Source organism: Vicugna pacos, chromosome 11, assembly GCF_048564905.1.
Source record: "Vicugna pacos chromosome 11, VicPac4, whole genome shotgun sequence".
NCBI classification, from domain to species: domain Eukaryota; kingdom Metazoa; phylum Chordata; class Mammalia; order Artiodactyla; family Camelidae; genus Vicugna; species Vicugna pacos.
The window spans coordinates 74,795,035-74,822,943 of NC_132997.1; the positions used below are offsets into that span (position 1 = coordinate 74,795,035).

At 52.5% G+C, this 27,909-nt stretch overlaps 1 protein-coding gene across 1 annotated transcript in view; it reads right to left on the bottom strand.

The window, feature by feature from the left end:
- The window catches only part of CRTAC1 (cartilage acidic protein 1), a 134,063-nt gene that overhangs the window by 9,091 nt on the left and 97,063 nt on the right, over positions 1–27,909 (bottom strand). Inside the window, exons 5-11 of the mRNA XM_031682761.2 lie at positions 25,276–25,432; positions 16,692–16,826; positions 13,369–13,514; positions 10,567–10,703; positions 7,263–7,345; positions 6,298–6,398; positions 5,667–5,835 (exon numbers count right to left, since the gene is read on the bottom strand). Coding sequence (XP_031538621.1) covers positions 5,667–5,835; positions 6,298–6,398; positions 7,263–7,345; positions 10,567–10,703; positions 13,369–13,514; positions 16,692–16,826; positions 25,276–25,432 — 928 coding nt within the window. The remainder of the gene's footprint in view (positions 1–5,666; positions 5,836–6,297; positions 6,399–7,262; positions 7,346–10,566; positions 10,704–13,368; positions 13,515–16,691; positions 16,827–25,275; positions 25,433–27,909) is intronic.

The window sequence follows — 27,909 nt, forward strand, 5'->3', positions numbered from 1 at the left end:
TGCAAACAATCAACTGAAAGGAAGGCAGGGTGTTTGTGTAGGGGATGTGGGTACCACCCATGCCTGGGGTGGGCTGGCCGAGAGGGAGGGCCCAGTAGTGAGGGCTGGCAAGGCAAGGAGATTATTGGTGCTTGTTTTCATTTACTGGGTTTGGTAGAGCTGTCTCAGCCCTCTGCTAGCTAAGAACTCAAGAGCCCAGGTGTGGGATATGCAGGGGTGGGTGTGGGAGGGCTGGGGTGTCGGTTCAGAGCAACCAGGGAGCAGTGGGGCACTCACCTAGGGCTGTGAGCAGAAATGCTTATTTATGAGCCTGGCTGGCCACCATCTGCACCAGGAGGGGCAAGGAAAGGCCAGGGCAGGTCAGAGAGGGGCGGCGGAATGAGGCCAGGGCTCCACTGAGCAGGGGTGAGTGGGACGATGGTTCTACAGGCTGAAGCTGAGTGCTCTGCACAACAGAGTGGGCCCTCTGGGAATGCCCTGGAGCATGAAACAGCAAGGTCTCTGAGTTTTTTACCGTGTGATGTGATGCAATCCAGAGCCTCGGGAGTCAGGGCTGCATGCAAGGATCTGAGAAGCTGAGTCCTCTAACCACAGCTCGCTGCTGACCTAGCCGAGGCCTGCAGCGCTGGGAGGTGTTGGCTGTCCAGCCAGTGAGAGGTGAGCCGGCCAGGCGTGGGGAAGGGAAGTGCCAGGGAGGCTGTGTGCTGAGAGGCACATGTGTGCACCCACACCCATGTCCACGTACAGCCGCTCACCACACCTTGCTGCCAGTCAGGAGGAGGCAGGGGGTGCTCCATGGAGGGAGGAAGGAGCAGGGTCAGTGGGGGTGAGCAGGGGCGTCGTGGGTGCTGGAAGGGGGGTTTCCTGCCGCCCCCTCCCCAGCCTTGGGCCCCATGTCTCCTTCTTAGTCATTCAGATATCAAGGCAGCCCACTCTGCCTTCAGGTTCTGGGCATGTGCCCTCTCACCCCAAACACCACAAAACAAACTGCTCAGGATCGGAAATCATCAAACTGTCCGACAGTAGGGGACACGCTAAATAAATTACGAACACAGCCATACAATGAGATGCTGTGCAGCACTAAAGGAAAACAAAGGAGATAGGCATAGACTTGGAATGATGTCCAGGATATACTGTTAAGAGAAAGAGAGAGCAAAAAAGCAAGTTTGGGAATGACAGGAAGAGTATAATCATTTCTGATAAAAAAAATTCCGTGGCATATTTTTCTATAAGTGTGCTCCTATCTGTTTTGCTTGTAATAAAATCATGTCAGAAAGCATGGAACTGGGAAGAGACCACCCCAGATCACCATATCTGAAACTGCTCCCTGCCTCTTCCCCTCTGCATCCCTAACCCCCTCACGGCATTCTGCATTTTCTTTTTTCATAGCATTTAACATCTACCATTTTATATATTTACCTCGTTGTCATGTTTGTCAAGTATGTTACTCCTCCTTCCACTAGAATGTAAGGTCACCCATGGCAAGGGTCTTTGTCTACTTAGTCTGGCACATAGTAGGTGTTCAGTAAATAGTGATGAAATGAATCAAATGGCACTGGAGGAGGAGGGAGGGAGAAATGTTTCCTTTTTGCTTAATATTCCAAACATAGTGGTAAGATTATGGGTTATTTTTACTTTCTTTTTTTATGATGTTATATTTTCTGAATTTCCTATAATCGGTTTGCATTATGCCTACTGGCTGGGGAAAAAAAAAGCCTTCTAAAAACAATTGCAAATGCTACTCTCCCTGCAGGGCTCCTGGTGCCCACGGCCCCCGTTAGTGGCCCTGGGCGCCTTGGCAGCCCTGCCCTCCCGCAGCAAAGCCTGGCTTTGACTTTCTCAGCTCTGCAGTCCCCCTATTCCGCCCGCCCTCTCCTCCTGGCTCCCGGCCCGACAGCTTGGCCCTGGCCTCCCCTTTCCAGGCTCCGCTCCCACCAGATCTTTCCCACTCTTTGGACACAGCGAACATTCTCTCCTCTGGCCTTTGTTCAAGCCAGCCCGGTCCCAGGATGCTCCCCTCAGCCCCCATCCACCCCTTCCAAATTCCTACAGTCTTTCTAGACCTAGTTCAAGGCCCACTTCCTTGGGAAAACTGCCCAGAGCAGAATGAATTTCCCCTGCCCCAGTCCTTTCACAGCCACTGGGCCAGTTCAATGGCACATCCAAATCTGTCTTCCATGAGGGCGCTTGTGTCCATCTGCCTCTTTCACTGGACCGTGGTCCTGGAGGGCAGGGGACATTTCTGTGTTTCATCTGTCTCTTTGCCATGTCTCTCTGTGTCTCCTGGTCTCCCCTGGGCCTGACTCTGTCTGTCTCCTCGCTGTTCTCTTTCTTTCCTCAGTCCTTCCATTTGGCCTTCCTATCGGCTCCCTCTCTTCCTGCCTCATTGTGGTCCCCTCCATCAATCGGGAAGGTCTGTGCTGAGATCCATGAAGATCCTTCTGGATGTGGGGCCATGGAGCTGTGGGGATGGAGCCTGCCTACCCCTTGTTGTGTCTCCGGGTGCTGGCCTTGCTGCCTGTCAGCGGCCTCAGGGCATCTCACTGCTGGGCCCAAGGTGGACCCACTGGGGCCAGTCCCCAAGAGCAGCCTTCCTTCAGTGCCCTTTTGGCAACAGAGAGGAGGCTTCAGGGGACCTGTGGAGCAGTTTGAACCAGAGCTCAGACCCAGAACAAACCCCTCAGCTTTGCCAAACAGCAAGGATTGGCAGTTGCAGCTTCCATAACCCTGAGCGGGGGAGGCAGTCGTGAGAGGCGCAGAGGCTCCTGGCCCCCTGAGCCCACCGAATGGCCCAGCTGAGGCCGCCCAGCTGAAGAAGTGGTTCTGTTCTCTTGGCTGGGGCAGACACTGGCCAGAAGTGAGACCCATTAGGGGCTGTAATACACGTCTCAGAATAGCAGAGGCAGCCCATGGATGTGGGGAAGGAGAACCCAGCCCCAGTTCTGGCCTCACCGTTGCTTTGTTAGCCTCAACTTCCTTATATACAATGGGGTGGGGTTGATGTTCAAGCCAGATGCCTGGATAAACATCCCCCCTATGATGCCATAGAAGTCACCTTGGTGTGTCTGGCTTCACTTGGGTGAAGGGGTCGTGGATGTCCAGTAAGAAAGAGGCAGAACAGGACCTTGGCTGGCTGCACACGGGGCAGCTATGGGAGGTCCAGCAGTCAAGTCATAGTGGTCAAGAGCCTTGACTGTGATGTACAAGGAGGCACGGGTCCAAACCCAGCCTGCTTTACTTTCTGGAGGTGTGATTTAAAGGAGGTTACTTAACCTCAGCCTCAGTTTCCTGACCTGTAAAATGGGGGTTATGATTCCTAACTCATCTTGTTGTGGTGAGCATGGTATAAGGTATCTCATGTGAAGCACTTAGCCCAGAGCCAGGCATATACTAAGTGCTGGATTTAATGTTGGCTGCTGCTATTTTGCGGGAGAGGACTATCTATTTAAAAGTCATCTTGTACCTTTAGGGCCAGCACAGTAAATGGCTGCCTTAAAAGTGACAGACCTCCAACTGCGGGCTGACACACCCAGGGTGGAATAGCCTGAAAACATGCTCATATAATCAGGCTCTGGGCCCCCTAAGTATTTATGCCTTTTTTTCAGATTACATAAATATTATGTGTTGCCTATGAAAATTGAAAAACATACAAACACAAAATAGAAAAGAAAATAAAAATCACATGTTCCGGCAGGTCTGGATTTGAATCCCAGGTCTGCCATTTACCTATCACGTGAACTGGGGAAGGTTTTTCAATTGTTCTGATCCTCAGTTTTCCCATTTGTAAAATGGGGATAAATCACACCCAACTCACAGGGTAGCCATGAGGATGAAATGAAATAATAAGTACAGTTCTACCGCGCCTGGAACGAGTAAGAATTACCATATCGATCCAGCCACTCTGAGAGAATCACAGTTCACACTTTCTGTGTTTTCTTTTAGTTTTTTTTTGTGCACATATGAAGTGTATACATTAACACATACATTTTGCCTATTTTTATATAAATATTCTATCACCTCATGAGGCACTAACACATAGGGGAGGGTGTCTGATTTTGAAACTAGGTATATTTAACTCACATGTTTTCTTAATCATTGTGTTTTAGTAAAGACACTCTTGTCCCCCACCCTCTGCATTTTTTCCACTATTACCCTTCCTCTCCAAGAAGCCTTTTAAGACTCTTCCCCCTAATTCCCCCCACCAGTGTATTTCTTTAAAAATGACATATTTTGAAAAAATTATCGATTCACAGGAAGTTGCAAAGATAGTACAGAGCAGTCCTGTATACATTTCATCCAGTTTCCCCCAATGGTAGCAGCTTATGTAACTGTAACACAATATCAAAACCAGGAAACTGACATTGGTACAATGTGTGTGTATACGTTCTCTGCTGTTTTGTCACCCGTAGATTCGTACAACCACCACCACAATCAAAACACAGAACCTTTCCATCACAAAGATCACCCCAGGGCTATCCCTTTAGAGTCACACCCACTTCTCTCCTTTTCACCATTTCTAACCCCCAGCAACCACTGATCTATTTTCTATCTCTATAATTTTGTCATTTTGAGAATATTATATAAATGTAATCAACAGTATGTGACTTTTTGAGATCGGCCTTTTCTTCGCTCATCACAATGCGGGTGAGGGCTAGCCAAGTTGCTGTCTGTATCAACAGTTCCTTCCTTTTTATTGCTGAGTAATATTCTATGGTGTGCGTGGACCACAGCTTGTTGAACCATTAATCTACTGAAGGACATCTAGGTCATTTCCAGTTTGGGCTATTACAGATAAAGCGACCAGGAATTATCGTGTATAGATTTTTATGTGGACGTGAGTTTTCATTCATCTCAGACAAATGCCCAGCAGTGCGATTGCTAGGTCTTATAGTAGTTGCATAGTTTAGTTTTTTGTCTTTAAAAGAAACTGCCAAATTATTTTCCAGAATAGCTGTATCAGCAGTGAATGAGAGATTCAGTTTCTCCATATCCTCACCAGCATTTGGTATTGTCACTATTTTTCACTTTAGCTGTCCTAACAGGTGTGTAGTGACATCTTGTTAATACCACAGGTATACTATTGATGTACTGTATGCATATCTGTGTGTGTGTGTGTGTGTGTGTATATATATATATATATATGATTTTTTCCCATTCTCGTCCCCCAGTCAAGAGCCAATTTTCACCCTCTTGGGGGTGATATCAATCCTGCTGAGAATGCATGCTTTCTCCAAGCCTTCTAGCTAAGAGAAGGCACCAGGGATTTGGTGAGACACTTTAATTACTGGACTAACTCCCAAGAGGCCAAGGAGGCAGCTGGTTTGGACAAGTTTAGTACAGGTCATTGTTTGAAGAATAAGGCCACAGCCTTGGACAAATGGAGGATTAAATACTCTGACCCCAAGGTGAACTAATTCAACAGAGGTACCAGGAAGGGGACCCCAGCAAGGGGTGGGGCATGAAAACCACCTTCCTTAGCTCATGTTCATCTCAAAGCAGGGTTGCCTCCAGCAGCTGGTGTCACAGTAACGTGGTACTTGGAAGATGCTATAGCTGTGAGCCCCGCATCTCAGCGGGATGCAAGATGCAGTTTCAGCACCCACTGTCCCAACGACAACAAACAGCTCACTGCACGCCTCCTCCCCCACCCCCCTGCCCCGACTCACCCAAACCAAAGTGCGCCACGGGCTCCATCTCGCACAGGTAGCCCGAGCCCCCGTCGATGATCCTCAGGTGGGCCCCACTCTTCTTGGTGTACAGCACAACCTTGGCGCCCCTGGCGAAGGCCCCAAACCGGGTTCGCGGCACCACTCGCAGCCAGTTGTTGCTGAAGCCCTGTAGGGGGGGGCGGAAGGCAGGCCTGAGCATCAGCCAGATGGGCGGGAGGGAGGATAAGAGAGGGAGAGAAGGAGACGGAAGGGAAGAAGAAAAGGGGCAGAGGAAAGAGAGGAAGAGGGAGCCGGGAGGGAAGGGTGAACAAGGCAGACAGACTGGCTGAAGTTTGCAAAGAACAGCCTGCAAAAGAGAAAGGAAAGCCAACAGACTCAGAGGAAACAGCTTTTGGAGAAGTGCCAGTGGAAGGCTGAGGGGCAAAGGGATTCTCCTGGGAGGCAGCCCTTCTTGGAGGTTTACTGTGCTGCTGAAAATTTATTTGCTTCCTCCCAGACCCGGGATGTCCATTTCCTGCCATGCTGGTCAAGCATGCATCCCGGGCTCCTTTGAACCTCGTCCACCCTAGGCTGGAGGGAGGGGGGAGACGTTGGGCTGGGCTCTGTGGGTTCTGAGGTCCATGCACACCTGATTTCCCCGGAAGACAGACAGCGGCTGAGCCATGGACTCTCCATGTGACAAGATGAGGTCCAGCATCCCGTCTCCATCGAAGTCTGTCACCACACCCCCTGCAACAGCACAGATTTCACTCTGGTCATCGGCCAGGAGACCCATGCGGGAGGGGGGGTCCTGACCAGGGTCAGATCTACAGCCCTGAGTGTGGGAGGGAGACACAGAGTATAGCACCGGGGTAGGAAGACTGGGGCTTGAAGCCCAAATCGTCTTCTTTCTAATAGCTGCTCATGATAGGAATTCATAGAAGACAGGGTCCCTTTCCTTCCCCTGGGCTTTTGCAAGGGGAGGGTGGGCACAAATTACTCAGAGCATGAGAGCTTCTTTCTAGTCCATTACACATGGCCTTTATAGTTGCAGAGTTATTGTCAGTCTATCGAGTGTTTGCATGTACATGCATCCCTCCTCACTACAGCTTAGAAAGGTGAGGAGGGCAGATGTTAATTATCCTCATTTTATGGGTGTGGAGAATAAAACCCAGAAGATGGAGCACATTTCCCAAGACCACAGGTGAGGCAATGGCAGGACAGGTCTTGGGACTCCTGATCCAGTGTTTCTGCTCTGACACTGGGCTGAGCGCCAAGAGACATCAGACTGCAGGATTGCCAGCCTCTCCTTTCTCTCCCCACCCAGCAAGGTGTCACCAGAGGAGCTATTGCCCATAGATTCCCAGGGTCCTGACCTTGCGGCCCTGAGACCGGGAGAATGGACCTTCCTCTCCTCCGCTTCCTGCCTGGTGCTCCCTGGGGCTCCTTCTCCACTCTCACCCCTGCCCCAGGATCCCAGCCCTCAGAGTGGCAGGGACAGGGGGAGCCCTGCCATGGGACTGTGGGATTGGCTGCACCATCCGTCGCCCTCACCCCAGGCTGTGGACAGCAAGGAGCTGGGGAAAGCAGGCCAGAGCCCTCAGGTGCCCTCACCTGTGCCCCGGCCCTCAGGCTCCAAGGCATCGCCAGGATTGAGCTCCTCGATGAGGGGGTCACCGTGTTCCCTGCGGATGACGCTGCAGGAGAGGAGACAGGTTGTTCGTGGATGATAACGTGCTGGCGAAGCCCCAGTGGGTCCCCTGGACCTGGAGGTCCACCTGCTCTGTTCCCTGTCCCCTGAGCTTCCTGAAGCCCCGCTGTGTATGTGCTGCCACCTGGATGCCGACAGAGCCACTCCCTGCTCACAGACCCTGCCTGCACCCTGCCTGCACCTTTCTTGGGTTTTAGTTTACACTGATAAATATTGATTTTTCCTTCTCTAATGGATGAATTATAGACAGTCAAGGGAAGGGCAGTTGATAGATGGAGAAGGGGCAGGGATGCAACTACCTTTAACTGACCTTCACTTTCCTTCGAGTGGCCCTGGGTTTCTGAGTTCTGGATGTTACGCAAGGTTCAACTTCCATTCAAATGTTATCTCCTCCAAGCCCTCCCTGACCGTCCTGCTAGAAGCAATGCCTTCCTGCTTTGCCTTTGTCACTTTCTGCCCCGTGTTGAGGCTCTGTATGAATGCATCTTATCTCCCCAGTTAGACTGGGAGCCCTTTGTAGGCTGGGACCATGTATTATCCATCTTTGCTTCTCCCACAGCATCTAACACGGTGCTTGGCTCTCAGGAAGCTCCAAGCACATGTCTGTGGGATGCACGGGTGAATTCCAGAGGTGAAAGGGAGGAAAGAGTCCCTTCGGGTTGCTGGGGTTCTGTCTATTTTGAACTCTGAATTGTGATAATATTTACTGCAGAAGAGTCCACTGTGAAAGTCCTGCTCTTTCTGCACATCGAGCCAAATGCTGATGATGGCAATGGGCTTTCCTCTCTAATTTTTCTCACTCATTAGATTCTTACAGCCTTGGTGCTCTGCCCTGGATGTGTGGAGCAATGCTGGGGTCGGGGCGGGAGGAGGGGACCAGGAGGGATCTGTATCATTCTCCTACATTGCAGGTGGCTGCTGTCGTCCAAATCACAGAGCATCACCAGAGCGCTGTGCTGGGGCCAGTGTTTTCTTTTAGGAGGGGGCCGGGGTCCCCTGAGCTGGATCCTCTGGTGGCCAGATGGCAGCGGGTGCTGGTGGAGCTGCAGGGTGTCTGCAGGGTTGAGCAGATGCCCTGGGAGGTGTCCTCTGTCCATGTGGGGCATCTGCGCTATGTACGTCCACATGTGCAGTCGGGGCAGTGGACAGTGTGCCTGGCAGTGCACTTGGGTGTGTGCATACCTTCTGGAGGTTTGTATGCCTCAGCCCACTAGCACCTACAGTCCCTTTGATCACTTGTGTACTGCAGACTCTGTCACAGCTGGGCAGACATCCCTGGGTTCAGGTGACAATGCAGTTAAGAGTTCCCAAGGAGAAGGCCCAGCAATTCCAGTACAGAGCTGGGCAGGTTCACCCAGATATGGGCAACCAGGGCAGACTTCTTGGAGGAAGGGTCAACTAAGCTGAGACCAGAACGATGAGTGAGTCCACGTCACTCATAAGAGGGAAGAGCGAGGGGCAGAGGGTGTGCACAATCTCAGGGTCCAGGCCTGGACTTGCCCGGAACTGAAAGAAGCTAAGTGTGTCTGGTGGCTAGGTGTAAACCAGGAAGTGTAGGGTGACAAGGCTGGGGACATGCTGGGTTGTGGGATGTATCAAAGGGAAGATAACGGGGAGCTTCTAATGGGTTTAAGTGTAAGAGGGGTGTGGCCAGATTTGCATTTTCAATTGCTTGGTCTGCAGGACTGGACACAGGGTGGCAGCTGGAGACTGGGAGTGGCGTGGGGGTGGATGCACGGGAACAGATCAAGTCACATTCGAATGTATAAGTGTAGCCCCCCACACTATCTGCTGTGGGCTCAGGACCCAGCCATCTGCCATGGGGACTTGGGGCACAGCTGTGTACCTGAGAAGCAAACACACCATACTAACCCACGGGGTGACCATGTGGTGACCCTGCCCATGGACAGCCTGGGGCCAGCCTGCCTTCCGGGTGGCCGAAGGGAGGCTGGGAGATTTGACAGAGGCCAGGTGGGCAGAGGAGGTGCCTGGGTTTTTGGGCCACAGAGACTCCTTGGGGCTCAGGGCCCCTGGCGAGTGACACTTTATTAGCCAGAGAAGGAAAGCAATGTCTCTGTTAACGAGCAATTGATCTTCCGCAATTAATCTGGAAGTTGTGAATAAGCTTTTTGCAAGGCACCTAATTAGTAAATCTGGTGCCTTCAGTGGGTGATTACAGCCAGTTGGGATAGATGCTTTGTTAATAATTATATTTTAAAGCACGCTTAGTCAGAGATCTTGCCTTTTATTAATAGTTGGGAGCCCTCCTTGGGGAGGGGATGGGGACCTTGGGGAACGAGGCAGGTGATCTGGCCCATTTCCTGAATCCAAGCCGCTGGACCTCCCTCCTCTGGCCACCTGGTCCTGAGCCCCATTAGCATGTTTTGGGCCGGGATAGGGACATTTCAGGCCACATGGGTCCACAGGTTTGTTCCCCAACAGTAGTTCTCAGACTTTGAGAAGCACCCGATGCCTCATGCACGTGTTCAAAAGAGATCCCTGAGATTCTGATTCAGGAGGTCCGGGGTGGGCCCAGGGATTCTGTACTTAAAATACACACTCTGGACTTGCTAACGGTCTCTGGACACCTCTTAGAGAAGTGTTGCCTCTGAAAATCTAACCCTTCCTCCCTATACGCAATGTTCAGAAGCTTCCATTCTTGTCTACCATTTCCTTGTCTACTGCTAATTGTCTTGTCCAGCATTTCCCAAAGGATGTTTTGCAAAGCACCAGTTCCAAGAGAAAAAAATCTTTGAAAGACGTGTTCTGTGATCAAATCTATTTGGAATACTCCATCCACATTTTGGAAAGTAAAAATACTCATGGTCATGTTAAAGGCTCTGAGAAGTCCTGCAGTCAATAAACCTACCTGTCTTGGCTTAACACAGATGCACCCAAACAGATTAGGCTCTGGAACCCCTTTGGGTGGTACAGTGGAACCTGGCTTCTGGGTACACTTTGGCCATGTCCATATCCCCTCGCCCATTCTCCCCCACCCCACCAGCAGGAGGCCAGCTTCCTGCCCAGGATTTGCCCTCCATTCTCTCAGCCTATTGCTCAATCCCTGTCCTCCCCTCTTCTCTGCTCCTTCATCAGGGGATCTTCCTTCTTCCTGCCCTTGGAGCTCCTCTTCTGAGTCCTAAACCTTCCTCCCTGACCCCCAGCCTGCGAAGAGTGTGTACCCATAAGCCGGGCTGAAGCATTTACCGGAAGAGGCGGTTGGCTGAGGAGCTGCGGTGGGCAAAGTTGTTGAAGAAGATCTCCAGCTCCTGGTCGTTGTCAAAGTCAGCGGCGATGACTGTGCGAACAGGGGAGGGCATGGAGAACTTGGGTGAGGCGATATCCTGGGAGGAGAGAGGGCTGCAGGTCAGCGGACAGGTGCATGGGAGAGTGGGAGTGGGCAAGGGGCCAACCCTCTCTCACCCTGTGTGTGTGTGTGTGTGTGTGTGTGTGTGTGTGCACGTGCGCACAAAGATAAAAGACAGGCTGACCTAGCACGTCTTCTCTCACCTCCCGAAAGAGGCCTGGGGGTGCTGTGTTTAGGACCACATGAACCTCAGGCTGCTTGAAGGAGAACAAGGAGGCAAGAGGAACAGCCTGGATTCACACGGGTGAAGCACCTTGCCGTTCCCTAGTTGGGACCACATGTGGCCCTCCCATCAAGCACTGGAGGCAGAGCTGATATTAGCATTCCCACTTTACAGGTGAGGTAACTGAGTTCCAGAGAAGAAGAAGGATTGCCCACAGTCATAGTTAATGAGTCGGGCCATCGCCAGGGCTCTGATTCCAGACGCTATGCCCTTTCTGGTACGCATCCTTCCTCCTCCGTAGCAAGAGTTGGAGGCTGGGTGGACACTGGGAAGTGTGTGCAGTTGAATCCAGGCTTCTCTTCTGACTAGCTGTGTGATCTTAGGCAAGTTAATTAACCTCTCGGATTTCACTCCTCATTAGTGACATGGGGGTAAATAATAGCTGCCCAGGTTGTGAGGATCACATGTAAAACGCTTGGCATGGAGTGGGCACGAGACAGATCCCTGGCAGTCTGTTGTGGCCTTGCCCCTGCTATCAGCCTCATGGAAGGTGGCAGAGGTGGCCTTTAGCTGTGTTTTTGCAGCCTCTATTACCTTACCTTGTTTCTTGGGAGTCCTTGGATTTTTTTTTTTTTTTTGGAGACGTTTGCTTTGAGGGGTGGGTTGCAGGATCAGATACCTCTATCCAGGGCTCATGAGGAGACCCCAGACTCAGGACAGTCTGGCAAGAACCTCAATGTGTTGGCAGGGCCATGGAAGACCTGGCAAAGGGTCCCAGGTGTGGGACTTGCCTTTGAAATAGAAGAGCTGTGTAGGGTGGCCTTTTGTTTCTGAGCACAATATCCATTCCAGGTGGGTTTGTCCCTGAAAGACCCTGGAGCCTGTCTAAATCCCAGGGTCCACGTGGAGAGAATTGGGAAGGGTTTCTGGGAGTGCCCCTCTGCCCCTGCCCCTGGGCCTACTACTTCAGGCCCTCTCCCCTGGCGGCAGGAATAGCTGCCAGCTCTGGGTTGGCCAGGGAGGGAGCTTGCCCCTGATTAAGAGACCAGCCAGATGCTCAGGGTGGGCTGAATGGAGCCTTGAGTGCTGGTAACAAAGGGACCTCAGGATCTCCAAGTCGCTATTCTATCGATCCTATAAAAATGGAAACCTACATAAGCCCCTTGGGGTTGCCCCACTGGACTCCTGGGCTCCTGAGATAATGTACGTAAGATGCTTAGTATCGTTCCTGGTGCACGGAAGGTGCTTGATAAATGGAGCCTCCGTCATTGCTGCTGTTATTATTATGATTATCATTGCTCTTGTGAGCTCTGGGAGGGGCCATCTGAAGGGTTAGTTGACATTTGGGGCTGGATTGTTCTTTGCTGGGGGCTGCCCTGTGCACTGTAGGATGTCCAGCACCCCGGCCTCTGCACCCTAGATGCCAGTAGCTCCCCCTAACCCATCTGTGACAACCAAGAATGTCCCCAGACATTGTCAAATGTCTTGGGGTGGGGACAAAACCACCCCTGGTTGAGAATCTGGGTTAGAACCAAAAACTGAATAGAGCTGGAAATCACCCGGGCCCCCAGGATCAGCTGCCCTGAGTTCAGGGTGTACCTCTTCCCCATCAGGAGAGCCTGGGTCCCCAGCCTCTGTGGGGAGGGAGCAGCTGGGCCTGTGCAACCCAAGTGGCAGCTGCCTACAGGGGAGGGACTTGTGACACCACCCAGACATAAGGTCCCTGGAGACTTCCCTGGGACCATCGAGCTTCAACCAAATGCTGGAATTTTCTTGCTCCCTCGAAGGTTTCTGGCAAGACCTAGATGCCTCCAGAACCATCCTGGCTCCCCAAGATTAGCTTCAACCATCCCGTACTCCTATCGCCCTTTCTGAGAAAGCCCCAAATTCAAGGTCATCAGGCTGGTGGCACCTCCTGCACTGTCATCAAGCAGTCTTTCTGAAAAATTCTTGTTATCACAGACTACTGACAGCTCAGGGAGGGGGCACAGAAAGGGGCTGAGGTCACCTTGCCCACCGTCTGCCATTTGTCCATAGAGGGCAGCTGTTGGGAGCTCTGTAGCCTCAACCTCCCCCGTCCCCTACCCCAATTGCCCCCTTGACCTGAACCTCAGTTTGTAAATCTCAGGCCCCAGCTACAGCTCAGGTTTTCCAGGAGAGACCAGGAAAAAGGCCCCTGATGCAGAGATTGAAGTCCACGCCCCAGGGCCTTTGCCCTGCTCACGCCCCTTGGGAGGCTGCTCTCTCTCTTGTGCCAGTGACCCTGCTCCGGGCACTACAGACAGTAAGGCAGCCCAGGCTGGAGTCCACTGACCCCAAGATGCTACCTTCTTTGTGGCCACTCGGCCCCCAGGCTCTGCAGAGCCGTAAGTCCTTCCTCAGCCCTAAGTCCTTCCTCAGCCCGGTGGGAGGCATAGGCGGGGCCCAGAAGACACGCAGGTTGGGGAAGCCGGGGAGGGAGGGAGAGGCCCCTTCTTACCCGAAAGCGGACCTTCCCGTGGGCGCTCATCTGCAGATAGAGGCGGTGAGGGCCATTCCAGTTGCCATAGACGATGTCCACTTTGCCGTCACGGTTGAAGTCTGCCAGAGCAACCCCTCGCCCGTGCTGGTGGGGGTCGTCCACACCTGAGGAGGAAAGGCAGGAGCCCTCAGAGCAGTGCCCCTTGCAGGCTCCAGAAACACACCTTGCGGGAGCTCTGGGGAGAGCAACAGGGAGGGCGATGCTCACACCATCCTGACTTCTCCACGGAGTAGAAGGTGGGACACCATCTGGTTGCAAAGAAAACCAGATACTTGTCTTCGCTGCATTTGCCCAGAAAGTATTATTTTTACTCAGTTTGGGGTAGCATGAGTTGGGGGAAGGGGACATATGGAGATTCTGGAGGACCAAAGCCTTCCTCAGCCACCCCGCCACAGCCACTGGGAAACACTAAGTTGATTGTCACTCTTGCTCAAATCTCTCAGTGGCTCCCCAGTACTCTTGGGTCAAGCTCAAATTCCTGCCTGGGGAGCCCAAGGCCCCTGCCCATCTTATCTGGTCTTTATCTGGCACCACTCTCCCCCTTACTCACAAGCATCTGCCACCCCAGTTTCCTTTCATTCCTCAAATGAACCAAGGTCTTTGCAGCTTCTAGGCCTTTGCTCAAGCCGATCTCTCCTCCTGGAATGCTCTTTGCCCAGCTCTTGGTTACCTAGCTCCTTGCTTCTCTTCTGCTTTGAGCTATAATGCCACCTCCTCAGGGAAGCCTTCCCTGACCACTCCCATGAAAACAGCCCCTCCCACCCACCCTGCTATTCACCCCAACAGCCTCCACTGTGCAGGTCATTCTCCTCCACTGTCCAGGTCACACATGCAATTACAGTCCTTTGCAGGGTCCAGTTTTCCTACTAGACCTTATGCTCCATTAGGTCAGGGGCTGTGTTCTTGTTCGTCTGTTTTCACACAGCGTCTATCTCAGTGCCTGTGGTGATCTAGTAGTTTTCTTTAAATACTTGCTGAATGAATGAGAGAGACATAAATAATTTGACTGAAGGCGACTGGGGACGTCGGTGACAGCAGAGGAAATACCGCACCACGACAGAGAAACCCACAGCGTGCCTTGTGAGATCTGGGGAGGGAAGCTTGTGTGTCCAGGCTGCTTGCTTGTACTGTCCATGCATCTGCCAGTAGCCAGTGGGACTGAGTGGATCCCGGGGGAGAACAGAGGGTGGCTTTGCCCAGAGGGATGGCCTGACCTCCTAGCTACCCAAAGCAGACATGATCCCTCAGGCCAAATGCAGAGCTGAGAGTCAGTGGATGTGGCTCTAAATACCCATGCTGACTTTTTTGGAGGACAAACTGCCATTGGTCATCAGACCCTCGGAGATGGCAGGTGATAGGACAATATGATGGCAGTGGGGATCACAGACCCTGGACTCAGGGAGCTCTTCCAGCTGCAGATACGGAGATCCCAAGGATGGGAGTCAGGGGAAGGTTGGGGTAGGGCACCCCTGAGAACCTAGAAGGTCGAGCATCCTCTTGGGGGAGGGAAGGATCTGGAGGATGAATGGGGGGGTGAGGTGGGAGAAGAGGCAGTGAGACTCAGGCTTGAGAAAGAGGGTTTGCAATGAAATGGGGGCAGCCTCCAACTTCCAGGATTAATACCCCATTAATGCTCTGCAAAACACCCCAGCCCTAATGTCTGTGGCCTTCTGTGTTGGCCGATTTCTCTCCTGTCTACGAGGCACCTTGACAAGGAGCTGGTTCCTTTTCCCGGGAATAATCGGCGCCAGGCTGCACGTCACAGCAGCATCTGTTTGTGTGATGAACGCCCTCTTGACATGTCTTGTTAAACCCCTGCAATCATTTTAACTTTCAATTACGGGCCTAGCACCTTTCCTCTCTCTTCCCTCCTGATACCTTCTCCCACTCCAACTTGTTCGCTCACCTCCGCTTCCATCTCTTTCACACCTTATCAAATCCTCTAGGTTTCCTCCACTGCCACCTCCCCTTCATTTTATGATTTTTCAGCAATGAGAAAATTTGCTGCTGGATTATATAGCAGGTGAGCTGGGTGGGAGGACAGGCTGGGAGGGTGCCCCCAACTTTAGCTTTGCCCAGGAAAGAGGAGATGGGGGCTGACTGGCTACAAGTGTGCACTTGTGGGATGTTCGGGATGGAAACTCCCCAGCAGGAGTGCTGGAAGAGCAGGCGCTTGTAAGTCACGGAGAACGGATTGGTACGTGCTCTGGGATTTGATGCTAGCTGTCAGCACTAGCTGGAGCTTGAAGGACCTTTGATCTATGTGTCTACATCCCCGCTCACCTCTTCTTCCAGAGGCCAGAGCTCATCACTGTGTCGCCAAGAAGGAGGAGAAATCAAACCTCCCATTCCTTGGCAAGGTGGGGAGGAACTGGATGGGGAGGAGTGGTTGAAGGGCAGACTGATTACGTCCACAGACTTTTATTATGTGTCCCAGTACTCGTAGACACAGACAGATTATTATAGTGATGTGGAAGCCTGAGTGAGTGGTACCTGCAAGGGCAGTGGAAGTACAGAGGAGGGAGTGCCCGTCTCTGCCAGGCAGCACAGTGGGAGGCAGGAAAGGCTTCACAGGTAACATCTGAGCAGAGTGTTGAAGGATAAATAGATTCTGCAGATAGAGAAGGGGGAGGGGCACTTGGGTAGAGAGAACTGGCAGGTGCAAATGCCCTGAGGCAGATGAGGGGTGAGCACAAAGGGAGGAAGGGGAGCAGAGCTGGGAGCTTGGAGTATTATTTTGTGTGGATTTTATTCTGCTGCTTATTCTAGGTATTTGTTTATTTGTTCGTTTCTCCCTCTAAATGCCAGTGCCTTGTGTGTGTGGTGGGGGGTTAGGGGTGGGGTAAAGTGATCTTAGCCTTATTCAGATCTGTATCCCCAGCCCTTAGCACCAGCCTGGCACTTAGCAGGGGCTCAGTAAATGGTTATTGGATTGAGTTGAATGTTTAAGATGATGTGGGGGTGGGTAATGGAGAGGGACAGCTTAAGAGGGGAGACTGGTGCTGAGACACAAGCAGGACTCAAAGGGCCAATCCCAGCTGCCAGAGAATGGATAACGGTCAAGAGTTCCAGACTCATCTCTCCAGCCACAAACATCCCCTGCTGCCGGAGCCATGGGGGTGTGGAATTAGAGGTGACAAGCAGCATTTCCCTCCGTGGTGCAGACAATGATTTGTCCTGCTCTCCCTGAGGCCTGCAGGGCCTGAAGGAGGCAGGGCAGCCCAGAGTCCCCTGTGGGTCTGGAGGTGGAGGAGGGGGCATAGGGCAGAGGTGGCACTCACCAGCGCTGGCCGCAGCATCCACGAAAGTGCCGTCCCCTCGGTTGTGGAAGAGGAAGTTGGGCCCATTCTCGTTGTCGCAGAAGATATCCGAGGCGCTGCTGCTGAGAATGGGGCCCACGCTGACGCCTCGGCCCCCTGGGAGAGGACATGACCCACATTCAGTGGCAGAAGCAAAGCCCCAGGCCTGCGTGGAGGGTGGGGGCTGCCTCGGAGGCCTGGGAGAAGCTGCTGTGGTGATGCTTCAGAAGAACACAGGGAAGAGGGGATCTGACCTTCCAGATGCTTCCCTAGCCCAGATTTGGACTCGCAGTCCCAGAAACCTATGTGGAGGGTGACCACACTGACAGTGAGGCAGGTGAGGAGCAAGACGGAGTCACTTTGTGCCAAAAGAATGATTCCATGAGTGGAGGGACACAGAGGCCACCACACAGATCCTTCCCTTCCCTTCAGTGGCTGAATTACACTCATCCTAAACCCAGCTCTACCTACAACCTTTTGGTCAAGTCACAGATTCCCTGACAGGCCCCACCCCTACTCTTGACCACATATGCTGGTCAAGACACTGGGTGTGTTCCTGTTTTAAGGACCTGTAGGAAGAGGTTCCAGCCACAGGCACAGGTTGCTAACTTTGCTTGGCGATGTAGTAAACAAATGGGAGCACCTGCCTGTCCATCAACAATGATGCTGAATGGACCATGGTGCATCCCAATGATGGACTATTCTGCAGCTACTGGAAAGGCTGCATACATCCATATAATGGACTTGGAGGAGTGCCCATGACATACTGTTAAATGAAAAAGTAATTCACCAAGTAACAGTATGGTGTGATCTTATTTTTATTGTAAAATAAAAAAGGGGAAAATAAATGATACTTCTGAATATACATGTTTTTGCAAAGTTGTTCTTGAATTTGGGGAGAAGTGCCACACCCCTAGCTGTTCACACTGGCTGCCTCGGTAGGGCAGGGTTTGGGGAGGGAAGGAGAGATGAGATGGTACTTGGCCTGTTTTGGGAACGTCTGTACTGTTTGGCTTATTGCAACAAGAACTACTTCTGTAGCTTGAAAGGAAAAAAAAATCCAATAAGATGTATATTTTTTTAAGAAAAAGAAAACAAACCAGTTTACATTAAGGTTTGAAGTGCCCAAGATCAAATGTGGACATGTCAACAAGTCCAAACTTAAGATGTCTTGAACAAACTACCCCCAACCAGTGAGTTGCAAGAAAAGCTCTGGAAGCCTTCTCTCAGCCACACCCCCAAACACAACGCAGAAATGCCTGACAAGGACCAGGGCATGGATTCTAGTCCCAGCTTGGCTTTTTATAAGCTGTGTGATCTTGGGCAATGTTACCCGTTTAGCCTCCTCCTCTCCTTGAGGACTTGTCCCTGCGGGAAATCATGGGGCCTCTCTCACCTGTGCAGGTGAAGCCTGCCCACCAGGGCCAGCTCTGGGGCCAGGGGGATGGAGCAAGGCAAATGGCATTGCCACTGTCATCATTCTCATGGTGGGGCTCCTTGTTAACACATTCTGGGCCCTGTGCCTCAGGATTCCTCCCAGGTAATCTAATTAGCTCTCAAGGAGAGTCCAAGCCTCAGGAAAATGGAGCCACTGAATCCACAATGGTCCTGAGGAGTGCCATCCAAGATGCGCAGTCCAGGCACTTCCATTACGAGAGCCCTGGCATGGGGTGGGGTGGGAGGCTCCAGATGCTTTTCTTTTCCTAAAGTTGGCAGGAGGTGGGTGTTGGCCTACAACCTGGGCACATCTTCTGCGCATTCAAAGATTTGCAGCTGAGTGGCTGCTGGCAGCTGTCCCTGCCCTGGTCCTGCCAGACTCCCGCCCAGGCACAGGCTTCGGTGAGAAGCCCTCGGTCTCACCTGGACCCTCAGAAATTCCAGGTGGGGCTCCGGGACTTGCTGCCACGCAACTCCATCCTTCTTCCCCCTCTCCAGCATCCTCCAATTTCCTCTGCCTCTGGCTCCCAAGCTGTGACACATTCCCTTCATTTTCTACAAAGCAGGTTATTTCCCTCTTGGACAAATTTCTAAATCTTTCTAATTAACTAATTGGGTTGGGTTGAAGCCTTGCACCATTCGTAACCTGTAATTACTAGAAAATTGCCATGGCAACCACACTACTAATTAGTGACAATTTATTGCCATGGCAACTGGACCATAACAGAGATGTTACCCACAACTCCTTCTTGGCAAGTTCGCTGCACAGTTGGGGAGCAGGTGAGACGACAGTCGAGGGGCCAGCCTCGTGGGCATGGGCCCCAGCAGCCTCAGGAGGGAGGGCCAAACTGGGGTTTGAGGCAGGAGCAGCCAGGTGTCTGCATCCCTTGCTGGTGCTGCAGGGGAAACTCTACTCCCAGGTCCATCATGTAAGCCCTCTTCAAACCAATAAAATCTGTCCACGCTAAGTAGCCTGACACTCCCAACTCCCTGCCTGACCAATGACCAAGGCCCCTTATTCTGTGAGTATCTTCTACCTGGGCCTTCCCCTCCCCCAGCTCTTCCTCCTGCCTCCCCATCTTCTCTGTCACACCCACCCCATCCTCTTCTTCTAAGGTTTAGCGTACACCTTATGGGCCTACCTGGGGCAGTTAGGAACATCTTTATTTAGCCTTGGAAAATGATGTCCCAATTGGGAGTGAAACTCCATTTTACATCAATTAATTCTTTTATACTTGAGGCTAGAACATCTCCTTGGGAGCAAGCAGTTCCCCAGCTGGGGCTGGAGAGGCACACTGGTGGTGGGAAAGACTGGGGATCAGAAAGGTTGAGCTGTGTGACCTTGGGCACATACTAAACCTTTCTGGGCATCTGGTGTCTCACCCGTAACATGAGACTGATAATAATAATAATAGCTCCTTCTCAGGGCAGGCGTAAATATTAACTGAGCTGGTTTTTGGAAGGTAACTTGGAAGATGTCAGGTGCCACACTGTCATTAGTGGGACTATTTCCCACCTGCTGGGTGAGTAATATCCCTTTATTTTTCCAGCACATTTGAGTTTCAACAGCCTCTTTGTTCTGCTGATGGGTGTGAATGCTGCTCCCTGCCCATCCCTTCCTGAAGGCTTCTCACTCTGCCCACCAGGCTGGGTGGGAGAGGTGGTCACAGGGGAAAATGCCTCTCCACGGGGACCCCTCTTCCTCCTGCGACATTCCAGCATCCCCTCAGATGATTTGCTCATTGGGCCCAAGCCCCATGGGGCAGCCTTGTTTACTCTTAAGAACTTAAACCTCTGAACCTCCACACTTGGGAGATGCAGACTCAAGTCCAATTTGAGTGCAGGCGATCCATGTCTCATACTGCATCTGGGCAGCCCTCAGGCATGGGGGTGAGGAAGGGAAAGAGGTTGTAGGGAGTAGGGCTGGGGCTTGCTGCGGAACCACCCAAAACTGTGTGCCTGAGGACCCAGGGATGAAGAGGCGCGGGGATTCGTGCTAAGGAAAAGCCTCTCGGGCTTGCCCAGCCTCTGAACCTTCTCTGGCTGCAGGAACATGGGGAGTGTGTTCCCCCATGCCTTGGTCTCCTTCCCCGTAAAATGAGTGGGAGAATGAGAAGGGCTCCAAGAGTCCTTCCATCTCTACTTTCCAGTGCATCCTCCAGGCTGGACCACAGGACAAGTATGGTTGGGAGGGGGTTCCTGGGCCCATCGAGGGTCTGCACCATGGGGGCCCTGCAGCGAGGCTTGTCAGACAAGGAGCTTGGACCGGTGGGATTATTCTGCTGATTAATGATTCTAGTGGATGTGAAGGCCTGAAAGCTGCCAGAAACATCCACGATGCTGTAAAAGAATAGCAAAAATGCTGGAACATGTAGGGATGGAGGAACGGACAGTATGTGTCTGTGCCTCTGTGCGTGTGTGTGCATGTGTGTGTGTTGAAGAAGAGGGTGTAAGAAGGGACAGTAACTTCCTAAATTTCCTGAAAATCTTAACATGAAATAATGCTGTGTGGTGCTGGTATTACTACTCCCGAGCCCTCTGAGAGGCGTCCAGACGCCAGGCACTGTTCCAAGTGCACGAGTGTGGAGGGCATCAGACGAGGACATTCCCACTTGCCCACTAATCCCTCTGGCCTGTCCCTGCAGAGCATTTGAGGGGGAGGCAGGCAGGAAGACAGGCTCCATCATTTATCCACTGGGTGGGGATTTTCAAACCTCAGGCACCTGGTGGATGCAGGAGGGAAGTTGCTCCTCTCTGTGTGCGCCCCCGCCCCGCCCCAGGCCCCAGGCAGTGAGGGGGCTGGAAGAAGCAGTTTCAGGAGAGAGGGCAGGAAAAGGGGCAGCAGGAATAGTCCTCTGGCTGCCTGTTCCATTCTGTGTACTAGGGATCGTATACAATTCATCTCACGGCATCACCTTCTAGGTGAGGAAGCCGAGGCTCAGAGAGACGTCAGCACAGCCTGGCAATGGATCACAGTTCAAACCCACGTCTGTATGACTTTGGAGCCATGCTAGGCCCACAGCATGCTCTCAGCCACTTCTATTAGAGTTCCCTCTTGGCAGAAGAGAGATCTGTACTCCTGTTAAAGCCCAGAATGGCCAGCCATAGGCTTGACATTAAAAAAAAAAAAAACTCTCTTGCTCTAGCTGAAGAAAATGCATGTCAAGATTGCATTTGTATTCTATACCATATCTGTGTTTGCTTTAAATAAAAAATGATGTCCCTTCTTGTCAATCATCTAATGCATCTGATATGCTGTGTTTCCCAGGGCTTTGGGTACCCCTGGCAGGCCCCTGGTTGCACTCCCTGGGGGTCCCGGGCCCTGGCTGAGGAGCCTGTCACTCCAGCCCTCCCTGTCCCCGGCTGACACATCTGGCTGTGCCCCCACTGAAAGACCATCTTCCGCCTAGGAACCTGGGAGGCTCCAAGACCCTCCCTCTGTCGCCCCCCTCCCCCAGTCACCTCTCTGGAGCTGGCTGGTGGGGATCGGCCAGAAGGCCTCAGCTGGGCTTTCGGCATCTCTGTCTCCTCCAATAATGACTTCCTATAAATCAGATCTGCCCTCTGCTTTGTTCTACACAGCTCCAGCCAACAGCAAAACTCCCCACCCAACATCATAAATCCACCTTCATTTTCTTTCCAAATTTCTTTTAAGGCTTCTTTAATCACTACCTTGCACCCTGGACAGATGCCCCCTTAAACGGTGAGGCCAAATTGCAGAGCTCCTGGGGAGGGAGTAGAGGCTAGGGGGAGGCAAGGTCCAGAGGAAGAGGGGAAGAGAGACAGATTCCAGTGGGAATAGGGCTGAAGATGCCCAGGCCTGTGCCAGGGCTGGTGGACATGCCAGGGGACACATAGAGAATGCTTCTGGGGCAGAGGCTGGCCCAGCTTGCTCTCTACACCCAGGAGATGCCCAGGAGAGGCTCCTGGCATCCCTTTGTCAGCACCTCAGAGGATGGTGTTGATGTTTGCCATACTCGATGGGCACTGCCTGTGTGCCAGGCCCTATGCCAGGCAAGCCCTCTGTTGACCTCCTTTTGTTCTCACAATACCCCCATTTTTCAGGTGAGAAAACTGAGGCTCAGAAAGGTTAATAAATTGTCCACTGCTGCCTGGACAGGAGGACGTGGTGGAGGCAGGATCTGCACCCAGCACTCTGGCTCTACACCCTCTCTACTCAGCAGCTCTGCTAGACGGCTAGTTCAAGTTGTTCAGAGAGGCTATACGATGTGCCTGAGATCACTGGGGTCACAGAGTCAGTGCAAACCCTCTGATCCCACCTTCCCCCTCTGGTTCCATGCTAGGACCCTTCCATGGGGAGAACAAGTACTCAGGATTCCCATGTAGGGCAGTTCTTGGCACCGTTCAGGTTCCAAGAGGATGCAGGAAACTGGGGAAGTCGGGGCTTGGAATTCTGGAAACAGGAACCCTGGGTTGTTGGGGGTGACCTTCCTCCTGCTCAACTCCGCACCAGCAGCTCTGGTTGCACCGCCCCCTCCAGGACCCTCGAGTCCCTCGAGAGCGGGCGCGCTCACTGGCCGCTAGATGGCACTGTGACCCAGCAGAGCGGCGGCCGCCGGCGGAAGCGGGAGTCTGGAGAGGCGGCCTCCCCTCCCCCCGCCCCCGCGGAGCCAGACAGCCCGGTGGGGGCTTTGCCATTGCACAGCCCAACGACCGGGATGCCCGGGCCTCCCTCTGCTGCCCTGAGCGGTTCAGGCCAGGCAGCAGTTTCAGCCACAAGCCAGGGTCCTCAGTGAAAGTCCGGAGGGCCAACTGGTGGCCGGGGGTGGCGGGGCGGCGGGGGATGCTGTGTTCTCGGTGGGTGCAGGCCGTCCTCCACTAGTCCTTCCAGTCTTGCAGGCTGGAGCATGATTCTCAAGCAGGAGGTCATCAGAAGGGTCAGCTGGTTGTGGCCCTGTAGGCATCAGGGGCGGGTCTCTAAGTGCTCGTTTCTCTACAAACCTCCTGGGTGACCTTGGGTAAGTCCCTTCTTCTCTCTGGACCTCAATTTGTTCTTTTGCAAACCGGAGGTTCTCTGAGGTCTGTCAGGCAGATGGGTGTTGTGTGGCTTGGCTCCGGGGATCTGCGGCTGTCTGACTGCACATCTGGCCGTGGCTTGCTTCCCTTCCAATCTGCTCAGGGACCTGCTCCTCACTGCCAGCGTCTCCCTCCCATTCCCAGGCCCCAGGGCACCTGCCTGGAGCTGAGCACTGGCCACGCGCCAGAGCCTTAGCAATCAGGAGTGGCTCTGGTGGTGGTCCTTACATTTGGGGTCCATTCCTGGGGCTTGGGGGGGTGGTGCTCTGGGCTAGTTTTCCAGCCAGATATCCATGTGTCGTGCGTGAGTGGAGTGACAACGGGGGCTGCAGGGTAGCGTTGGGGGGCTTGGTGGGTGGTAAAGGGGTGGGCTGGGGAAGGCGGGCGGACAGAATAGTAACTTGGTGGGCCAAATAGGTTCTTGTCAGCCAAATGGCTTTTGGAAGTCTGCAAAGCTGCTCTAACATGTCCTCTGGGCACGCCAGCTGCCCCTGCCTGCCTGCCCGCGCCACGGAAACTGCTGTCCCCTCCTTGAGCTGCCCCGGGTTTCCAGCACAGCCGGGCCCGTTGGCTGGTGCCCCCATCCCCACCCGTGCTCCTCAGCTGTCTCGGTTCCCGCTAGCGCAGCCGGTGTGAACAATGTCCCTTTCACACTCACACCGAGCCACAACCTTCTGAATTCTTTGATTCTGTGTATAACCCTCACTCCCAGACCTTGTCTCCCTTCCACCTCATCATTTTCAAGTGCTTCATCTCCCCAGCCCACCCTCCTTCTCCTGCAGATCAAGGCACTTAATTGCCAAGCCAGCCCAGCGCACAGAACAGGGAACTATTCAGAAAAATTGACTGTACAAGTCGAGGCTGAAGCTCCTGCATGTTTATTCCTTTTCCCAGGAAAACATGGTTTATTACCGACACTCAGCCTTTCTGCTGCACGTTCCCGTGCAGAGCTCTCGCACACTTTGATGGGGCTTGAGTTGTGCAAACTATTTTATTGTCTAGTCATTTGTTTGCACAGACTTTGTCAGACAGGTCAGCATCAATCTCCGCCTTTCACCGAGGTGGAGAGCTGGCTAGAGAAAGGCATTGTAAACTCAGAGGAGGCTGTGACAATCCTTTCTGAATAGGACTTTGGGATTATGCCACCACCCACATGTTTGGAGGCAGAGGCATGGCCCAAATGACCAAGGATCCTTCAAGGATCCTTCCAGCTCCCAAATTCAGATCCAGGCAGGCTGTCATCTGGAAGTCTGCAGTGCCAGTTGGGATGGATATATTGGGAAGGTCAACCAGTGAGAGAATTTCTATATCCAAAGTGTAGGTTGGGTGTGAGGCCAGTGTTCACTTGAGAATTTGTGTACAGCTCTGGCTTCTTGCTTTTGGCACCCCAAACAGGAACTGGATTGCTCTGCCATCAGCAGTCTATTGGCAGATGATCAGAGTTTAGTCAGCAGCCAGCCTGGAATTAGAGAAATAGCCTTCCCTAGAAAGATCTCCGTGTCAGAGACTCTGACAATAGGTCCCCCATCCAAAAAGATGTGGAGGGAGTGTGCCTTCAAAAAAAGTACAGGAGAGGTTTTGGAACGAGAACACAATTCTTTGCGCTCAGTTATCTGAGACGGGACCCAGCTGAAGCTTAGGGATTTAGCACTCAATTCCTGGCCGCTTATGTGTAAGTAAATAATTTCATCTGCTGTTTGGCAATAAAGAATGCTTTAAATCTCGCCCTTTGTGATTTGTCAGTTTTCTCCTACAGAACCTGCTCACCCGTCATTTGGGTTACAGCAGGGAATGGGGTAAGAGGTTCCAGGGAGAGGATGATGTTGTGATGTTCTCGGCTATGTCCTACCATGTCACCCACGGCCCCCCAAAGCCCACACCTGCCAGATGTCTCATCACATAGAGAGGCAGCGTGGGAGAAAGCTGTCTGTGGGTGGCGAGATGGAATAAAGCCTTCATCCTCCCTCCCCAGGGACACAAACCCACCCTCTCCTGTGGTCTCTGATGGATTAGACTCAGCCTTGCAGGGCCCGGACCCCAGCCCCAGCCCCCAGCCCTTCCAGCTCACAGCCTCCCGTGTCAGTCTGCCTACCTGTGTATTTGCTGACGCCAGCCTCAGCAGCCACATCTCTGAGTGCCAGAATGCCCCGGGAGAGGTCACTGGCCTCAGGGTCCATTTCAATCAGGGCATCAGGGCCCACGTTACCGTAGGCATAATTGGCGATGTAGATAGAGTAGCGTCCGGAGCCCTGAGGAGGAAGGGAAGGAGGCGGGTGAGCGGGCCCATGTGGGGGCCCAGGAAGGTGGCTCCCCCTCCTCTCATAGGATCATAGCTCTTTCACTGGGTTGGGTTCTCCAGACGGGGCCTGGCGTGGATGGCCTCACAGGCCGGGCACAGCACAACTCCTGCTGTTCACAGAGGCTTCGAAGTGCAGGATGCCCGCAGAGTCCTACAGCCAAGTGGCCCTGCTTCTCCTTCTATCCTGTTCCAGAAGAACATCTCTCCCTCTCCCCCACAACCACCTTTTTATAGACAATTTTCTAATGTGCCTCCCTCCAGCTGAGCTCTCTCCAGCTGCCAGCCAGGGTAGCTACTCAATAAATATTTGCTGATTGATTGATCTACCAATTCCCATTATTCTCAGTCTCTCTCTCCCATTCAAGCTCGCTGCAGCCAAGATGACAAGCAAATTCCTGAGCCCCCCCGCCCAGACTTCTTCACTCCTCTATTTGGGGAGCACAGGGGGCTCAGCTGTGCCGGGCCCCTCCTTCCATCTTCCACTCCTTTATTTTTCCCATATTACCAGAAAGAAATAGTATATTGCTTCTGCCTTTATAACACTGTCTCAAATATATTTTTCCCCCCTTTGCATCAAGGAGAAGCCCTGGGCACCAGCTCCTCATTGCTATAGTCATTCTCTGCTCTAGTCCAAAACACGGCTGATGAAAGGTTCTTTTCTGCCTGTTATTATGATGGTGTTATTTCTTCAATGGATGCCTCCTTTCCCCTAAGAGAGCCACACAATTTCTCAATCAATTTTCTAGCTTTCCTCTCATCCCTTTCAGCATTTCGCTCAATTAATCAGATAGTACATATTTTTTGAGCTCGAACAATGTGCAAGGTTCTCGGTTATAAATGTACTTAAGACAAAGTTTTTGTCCTCAGGTTGCTTATAGTCTGGTTCAAAGGAAGCCGTAAACACAAACACAGCCCAGGAGAAACAGCTGAATTCAAGACAGCACGAGTGTGTTCAGTCACCCCCTTTTCTTGGCCCTCTTTGCTTTTTATTATTTCTTGCCCCACAGTCCCATGAGCGGAGTGCCCTCCCACCTCACTGCTCACTTTATCCCTTCTTTGGGACCATTTTCTTCAGGGAAGCTGATGAAGGCCATTTGGGTTTAACTAGTGGGTGAAGCCAAGGAAGGAGACCAAGGGGTCTCCAGGGGGAAGCAGACACATCAGTTACACATCTGATTAAGGGAATGTGCACAGGATTTCCTGGGTGCACAGAAGTGGGGCTCCTAACCTGGCGGAGGGCACCTGGCCATGGGTAGTTCAGAAAAGGTTTTCTAAGAGGAGTCTCAGCCAGGCGAGGTGGACGGGAAAGAACCTTTCAGGCAGAAATGAGACGGAATGACGTTTGTAGGGAAGCCGCAAGCAGTTGGTTCAGTGTTGCCGGAATATAAAATGCAAGGCGGGGTGTGTCAGGGGACGAAGCTGGAGAAGGTGGCGAAGCTGTTCCATCAAGACTTCTCCGCCCCTTTGTCCTTGGCTCAGGCTAATCCTGCTGCCTGGGAATCGATGCTTTACAAGTCTTGTTACTCAATGTGGTCGCTGGACCAGCAGCATCAGTGTCATCTAGGAGCATGTTAGAAATACAGACTCTCAGGCCACAGCCTAGTCCTGCTGCATCAGAATCTGCATTTTCCCAAGATCCCCACGTGACCCCTACATGAAACCGAAGTTTAAGCTGCATTGCTTTACAGCATGATTTTGTGACTAGGGGAGAACTCTGAAAGGTTCCTGCCCGTCACAGGAGCTTGGTATGCGTGTGTGGAGTGATTGGATGAAGAGTGAATGAATGGGGCCAAAGGAGAAAGTGCGCCATCACTGTGACGGTTCCTGACCCTACCAGCTGTTAGCAATCTCACCAGCAAATGGGCAATTAAGCCCAAATGAACCGAAATGCACTCTGCTAGAAATTAGGATATTTATAAAATTCAGTTATACCTAGTTCCTTACTTCAGTGTATTGGGTGGCCAAACAGACAGACGTAGAGTGGGACAGTTATAGAAGACTGCAGAAATTCACATGTGAACCTGACCACAATAATTCCGGGATGGGGAGATTACTCCAGGGGAAGGAAGCTATTTCTGCAGCTTGGGGTCCAATGCAGTGGGTATCACCCTTTAGCCAACCTGAGAATCACCTGGAGGGCTGTTAAAACATGTGTGCTGGGCCCCACCTCCAGAGTTTCTGATTCAGGTGGTCTGGAGTGGGCCCCGAGAATATGCCTTATCTAACAAAGTCCCAGGGGGAGCTGGTGCTGCTGTTTGAGAAATCGTACTTTGAGAACCACTGGTCTGGGGCTGTCAGTCTGGGTCCTAGTCCAAGCTCTGCCCTGACTGTCTCTATGTCCTTGGGCAGGTTCCTTACCCACTTGGGCTGTGTCTCCTCACATGCTACATGGGAATCTTAACCCCCCTGCTTCCTGGCCAGGTTGTT